The 7,500-nt window shown below is 40.3% G+C and overlaps 1 protein-coding gene across 2 annotated transcripts in view; it reads right to left on the bottom strand.

Annotated features, from left to right (window-relative positions):
• LOC143299365 (uncharacterized) overlaps positions 1-7,500 on the bottom strand; it is a 52,771-nt gene that overhangs the window by 44,296 nt on the left and 975 nt on the right. Inside the window, exon 1 of one of the 2 annotated variants that reach the window (XM_076612505.1) lies at positions 3,363-3,486. The exons of the other annotated variant lie outside the window; for it this stretch is intronic. Within the exon in view, the coding sequence (XP_076468620.1) occupies positions 3,363-3,471 (109 nt within the window). The 5' untranslated portion in view covers positions 3,472-3,486. Of the gene's footprint in view, positions 1-3,362; positions 3,487-7,500 lie in introns of those variants that run through there. 2 annotated transcript variants of the gene reach the window in all.

Here is a 7,500-nt window from a genome sequence, read left to right as displayed (position 1 = left end):
GGGGTGTTGCAGGCACAGCCACCTTCTTCTTCTTCTTCTTCTGCGTTCACTCGTATGCACACAAGTATGTGTATGACCGTTTTTACCCCGCCATGTAGGCAGCCATACTCCGTTTTTGGGGGTGTGCATGCTGGGTATGTTCTTGTTTCCATAACCCACCGAACGCTGACATGGTTTACAGGATCTTTAACGTGCGTATTTGATCTTCTGCTTGCATATACACACGAAGGGGGTTCAGGCACTAGCAGGTCTGCACATATGTTGACCTGGGAGATCGTAAAAATCTCCACCCTTTATCCACCAGGCGCCGTCACCGTGATTCGAACCCGGGACACTCAGATTGACAGTCCAACGCTTTAACCACTCGGCTATTGCGCCCGTCAGAGCCACCTTCAAGTTTATGGACGAACTGCAGGCGTCCACACAGCCATCAGACATCCACATCCACTCTTCTTGATATTCTATTTCTGATAAACGGGAGTGTAGACTAGAGTCTCGACTGCTCAACCTTTTATTCTCAAACACTTGAACTGCCGCCCAAAACTGCACAGTCACCCCCACCAACCCTTTCACTGCCCTGCGGAGACTGTGGTGTGGGGTGTGTGGGTGGTATACTGTACAGTGAGTAGTGAAGTCAACAACAACACTGCACATAGTTCCTCCCTCAAGCACACATGTATTAATAGGTATAGTATCCTTGAAAGCCATTTACCTTTAGAAACCTGATCACTCTTTGGTCGGTACGTGGCCAAGACGGCTCATTGAATATCAACATATCATTTCTTTTTCTTCTTTTTCTTTCATTCTTTTTTTCTTTATATGTATATATTATTATATATAATAATAATAATAATAATAATAATAATAATAATGGATACTTATATAGCACACTATCCAGAAATCTGCTCTAGGTGCTTTACAAAAACGCTTTTGTTAACATAAGACATTTCATCAATGTTACATACACACACACCAAAATGTGACTACGCACACACACACACACACACACACACAAACTGCATTCATACATTTTAACATACATGTTTATCTAACAGCTACCCTAACACATACGCACACATAGGCAGGCACAAACTTACATAAACACGCACACACAATACACATTCATATACATGCATGTGGTTATGTACACATACATATGTATACATACATAGTCAAGCACAGCTAACGCAAAAGAAGTGGACCTGCCACAATTGAACTTATTGCTGAGGGAAAAGGTGAGTTTTGAGACGAGATTTAAAAGATGCGAGGGAATCAGAATGACAGAGGTTATCAGGGAGCTTGTTCCACGTCTCTGGTCTGTGTCCATAGGTCTTACTTCTGACGTGAGGTATCCAGAGAAGTCAAGTATCAGGAGCTGGCGAGACGGGGTATAGATATGGATGAGTTCAGAAAGATACTTGGGGCCAGATCCACTGACTGCAGAAAAGGTCAGAGTGGATAGCTTATAGTCTATTCGATCAGAAACTGGCAACCAGTGGAGAGACTGAAGGAGAGGAGAAACATGGTCTTTTTGATTTTGATTTTGGCAAAGACGTGTGCTCCATTAGTATCACCCTTTTTTCAACTTTGCTTTAAACATGTTTGTTTGATTTTCTTTCTCTCTGTGTGAGTGTGCGCGCGCACGTGTGTGTGTTGTGGACATGTGTTCAAGAATACTTGTATTATTCTGTGCAATACTGTCAGTTTCAGTTTCATGAGAACTTTTCTATTTTTTTTTTTTACATTCAGCATCAAAGATGGTATCACGTTTTAGTACATAGTCTTTTAAATGAAAGTAAAACATGAAAGGAGATAGAACAGAAAGAGAGGAAAGGGAAGGGGAGAAAGTGAATATGACAGAAAGAGTGCATAAGAGGAAAAGAGAATAAAGAGAGAGAGAGAAAAAAAGAGACTGACAGACGTAGAGAAACAAGTCATCAAGACTGACAAGAGACAGAGAAACAGAGAATATGTTGAAATGTTTTTAATTTTATACATGTGTCTAATCACACACACACACACACACACACACACACACACACACAAGTGCACACACACACACACAAAAGAAAGATCAGAGTCTGTTAGTAAGGGCACATACCCTGAGAGATAGTAATTAACAAATCACAGGCAGTAACCACACACACACACACACGCACACTCACACATATACACACACATGCATGCAAGCATGCACGCACAAACAGATGAATGCTTAAAGCACAGGTCTCTATTACCACATCAGATTTAAAGTTTCATCCACACACACACACACACACACACACAGGGCAAACACAGTGTGAGCAGGGACAGATAAGAGATAAAAGATCTGACAGATACTTGCATTCACACAGGATGTGGTTTATTCAAATCTATGTGGGTGGTCTTAACTCGGTCAGAAAATCATCCACACACACACTTAATAGTGTGCACAAACACATATATACACTTAACAGTGTGCACAGACAGACAGAAACACACACACACACACACACAGAGTATATAAAGTATACATCTTGTAGTTGTACAAAGTGACCCAGACATGAGAAGTGAATTAATGTATTATGTCTATAGAGATAACAGAACCATTTTCAAATACAAAAACTGTTACCATAATAATGTTTTTCTTGACACTTTTAAGGTAAATTTTTCCTGTAAACATCCATGATGTTCACCAAGTGGCCAGGTTCTTTAACTCATGGAGCCCTGCCATGCCCCTGCATATTGCTCTGGCTTCAAAATTTGTCTCGTTAAAACCAGTTTTCACATTCCTACACATAATATGCACAAGCCGTAAGGATAGGGATGTAACTTCTACAGTATCTTTTGGATGTGTCCACAACTAATTTGGAGGAAAACAGTACATTTTCTGCATTTTTTCAACTTTAGTATGGCATGGAGCACTAGAAGCCTGCCCGGGCTGTAAACCCCCCTGGGTTAAGCTTGGCAATCTTATCGTAATTAACCTGATCAGTTCAGAGACTTGTTCAACTGTTCTCAATGAAATACAGCTGTTGATAAACTAACAGAGAAAAGGATTGAAAGAACTTTCAGGGACCCAACCACAAACAGAAAGCACCCACTTGAATTAAAGGACTTCTTTTAAATTTGCATCTTTTCATCATGAAAAGACAAAACTTAAGGGCTTCAATCTTAAGATGTGACCAGCGTGCTGGGTTTATCATACATAGGTCAGATATTAATGCTCTTTTTTAACATTAAAAAAAAAATATATTAAGCAGATGTGATACACAGAGAACACAGATCACCTCCTTGAAACTGAAACTTAATCTACCAAAATTCAAAGGATCTGAAAGGCCCCTAAGTAGTAAGAACCATGTCCGACACTTGTACTCGTCTACCTTTCCCACACAGCATCAACTCCTCCCACCAAGCTCCAGGACATGGCCCAACCACAGAGAAGCTACACCAGGTAGTGAGCGTTGTGGGTGTGTCGGTAACTGCAGGCATGTGTGCGACAGTGATAAAGCCAAGAGCCAAGGGTCAATAGTAACTGATCCTTTAGTTTACAGTTAACTGGGCAGCAATATCCCTGCAGCCTTCGGATGACAGGAACAATTTGCCCTTCGCATCGCGGATGTCCTGAAGCTGACACTGTTGCAGTGTCTGTTTGTCTTATACGTATGTTTAAACTGTGTGATTCCGACACAGGAACATGGGAAGAGTTTACTGGCTGACCTGTCTCTGTTTTGTGTGTGCATGTCTCTCTCTCTCTGTCTCTCTCTGTCTCTCTCTCTCTATATATATATATATACAGTCCCACATTTATCAGCATTATCATGAGACACTTGCTCTTCTGTGTGAGTGTGTGTACAAGCACACATACAATCACAACTATCTTCACATGAACACAAACATTCTAAAACTTAGTTTCTCTACATTGAATCCCACACAGAAACACAAGCACAGAAGTGTATAACATGCTGTTATCAGATTATGCTCACAAGAAAATGCACACTTACTGTATACAGGGAGGACAGGGAGAGAGAGGGGTGAGACAGAGAGAGAGGGGAGAGAGAGAGAGAGAGAGAGAGAGAGAGAGAGAGAGAGAGAGAGAGAGAGAGAGAACCAAATAAGTAAAAGTTCTAAAACTGAAGGGGGGAAAAAACAATGCTTGGTAAGTACTGATCTTCAATGGGATTTTCTAGAACCTGAACTGACTGATTCCATTTGTACAATCCACTGTATCTTACAGTTACACACACACACACACACACACACACACGCACAGACAGACACACACACACACACACACAGATTTAAATTTTAAATTTTAATTAATCCGGAAACCTTTTGAGGCAGAAAGGATGTCCTTGCACAGACATTTGGACAAACAAACTCTCCGCCTCTTTTCTGTGGTGGATGTGGACAATGAAAACTGTTGGCAAGAGATTCATATATACAAATATTTGCTCTGCATACACACACACACACACACACACACACAGCCACTGTGTGGTGGTGCATTATCTGCGTAATAACCAACACTCATTCACTGACTCGCACAGAAAAATCTGTTGTGACAAAAAGAAAACAAATAAAATTATCCATTTTACGCCACACAGTGACACTAACACAAGCACGCACATATAAAACTATAACATACCTTCATGCTGACAACTGAGTTTGCACTCATTTTCATTCACACACACACACACGCGCAAGCACACACACACACACCTGATGTAACACTAGTTACCCATGTATAGACACTTAGAGAGACACTGAGCGAGACTGAGAGTGAGAGACAGACAGACAGAGACAGAGAGAGAGACAGGGTAAACTGTACAGGAGAGTGGTGGGGCGAAGCTAGTACAAAATTAGTCTGGCAATAATGGCTCCTGTACAGTAGCATGAATCGATACTATCACATTAGTATGCATGAGTCCCCGCACATTGTTCAAAAGCAAAGTGCTCTGCATGACCGGTCTTCCACTCCAGCACTGTTACCCCAACAGTCATTTCCTTGCCACCTCAGATTTCACCATGTACAGTGACGCTCTCTCTGTGTGTGGATAAGAGGAGGCCTGTTTTGTCAACGGCTGGTTGGATATCATGACCGTTGTCAACTACATCATGACTACAGAACAGGCTTGACTGTTGTTCACAAAACAATGCCACTTGCATGGAGAGAGAGAGAGAGAGAGAGAGAGAGAGAGAGAGAGAGAGAGAGAGACAGACAGACAGACAGACAGACAGACAGAGACAGAGAGAGACAAAGAGAGAATGTTAAGAGTGTGTTTTGCATATAATGATATATGTATGACACGATGAAGTGTCTGTTAAGTATGACAGCAAGAGAGAGAGATGGGGGGCGGTGAGGGGGGAAGGGACTTGGGGGACATTCGCTGAAAAAAGAAACACAACAGGAACAGACACCCAATCTTCGCAAAGAACGCTTTTCAGGCCCTGAAAGCCTATCCTGAGTTAATAAAATAAATAATTCAATATTAATAATAATGATAATGATAATAATAGTAATGTCAAATGATAATGATCATAATATTAATAGTAAAAAAAATTAAATAAAAATAAGCTAAAAATAAAAAAACAAATAGGTAAATACATGAAAATATAATTTAGTAATACCATTGTGAGAAAAGTGAAGGGGACAAAAGAGAGAGAGAGAGAGAGGGGGTGGGGGAATGCCGATGTCACTATTTCAATTCACTGGAGACGGTACTTGCACTAGCACTTAGTTTACAGCACCTGACATATTAGACGACATAGCCACTAAACAACCACTCGCTCTTCTGTCCTCTTGAAAAGGTGTTGAACATGCTCAACTCTGATTACACTCTCAAGCAAGTCGATGAATCAAAAGCACAAAGTTCAGGACCCAGTTAAAGATCATGACCTTCCAGTGAAAAAGACAAATGTTGACAGATCCACTTCACCTGCATTTAAAAAAACAACAACAAATATTGAATAATAATCAAAATCACATTAGTGATATCAAGGTCAGGAAGCCCCCTCACATGTTAATCCTGGAAAGGGTCATGATTTCACCGTTTCTAGAACTATGAAAATCTCAATAAGGATAATCCTCTGATGAAAATATAAATGATAAGCAATATAATGTGATCTGTCATGACTGACATCAAACGGTCAACTTCCTTATCGATCTGCATTGCTGCTTATGCAGCCCAGAGACAAAATCGGCTCTTTCTGAAGTGTCTGCTTGAACAGTGTGAACGTTAGTCTTCAGAGTTTCTTGTTGGGTTTCTTAGAGGATGCTGTGGAGGTTGTAGTGAACTGCACTGTACTGTATTTTACTGTATTGCACTACTTTGTTACAACAAATTTCCGAGTCAAATTCTTGCTTCTCTCCCTGGGGAAAACATCACCAAACTGCAATGCCACTTTTTTTTTTTTTTTTCTGTCTTCAAATAAAATTGTTCAACTATCAACATGGATTTTTTTTGTTTTTTGTTTTGTTTTGTCGAGGATTATTTTACAAGCACTAACTGCATGCTGTACACTGAACCTCCATATATTGTTTCGTCTGACAAGCTAGCACCCAGACTGCCACTGGAAGTCTTGTGAAGGGTGTATAAAAATGCTGATCCAAGTGTATATCAAGTGGGACCCTGGCTTCCTAGTTGGCCTATTTTTCACCACGCCTATACTCCATTCTGTCCATGGGTAACAGCATAAATCGGAGCACCAAGTTGACATACATATGACAAATCACATTTTCCTTGAATAAACTATCATTAGAATAACTCTATCAGTTTTATTTTCAGTAAAATAATGAAGAGGAAAACAAAGGAGTCTCAACTGCCAAGTCCATTAAATTAATGGAACTCTTGGTGCCTTCTGTGGTGCCTATATGATATCATATCCTTTCAACTAACGGAAACTTTTCATTATTTCAACAGATGTTTCTGCTTATTTTGGAAAGGGGAAAACCACAGACTGAAGTCGACTTTGCTGAGTGCAAATTTGATTGCTGAAATATTCACAAATATAAACAAGAAATAATTTTACAAATCGCAAAGTCAAAATGCGTTGTTTTATTTCCTCCATCAGTCCATGTAAGAACTTCATGCATAAGTTCCAAAACATAAAAGAAGCCACAGTAGTTTTAGTGTGCACTGCACTGAAATGGCTTTTTTTTTCCCCTGGAATGCTGCTGACCTGAAAAAGTGTTGGCAGTTGAGGGGTTAACCATAAGACACTGGTACTTTAAGTACTGCCAACACCTACAACAAGATCACAAGATAATTCATTGTCATTAAATGGAGATGCTTGGTGTGGTGGCACACAGTTAAATTCTATAGTAGGTACAAATATAGACATGCATAAGCCATTCAGCTGATTTGCATACCCTCAGAAAACAACAGGCTACATGATTCACCTCACAAGTGTTTTGGTTAAAAAATATTTACGATAGGCATGTGTCACCACGCTGCTGGCATGTGCCACCACACGCACACAATGAACACGCATCTAGGCACACCCGTATTTTGCGCATTT

The sequence above is a fragment of the Babylonia areolata genome, chromosome 25 (genome assembly GCF_041734735.1).
Source record: "Babylonia areolata isolate BAREFJ2019XMU chromosome 25, ASM4173473v1, whole genome shotgun sequence".
NCBI lineage: Eukaryota > Metazoa > Mollusca > Gastropoda > Neogastropoda > Buccinidae > Babylonia > Babylonia areolata.
This window is presented reverse-complemented; position numbering and strand designations above follow the sequence as displayed.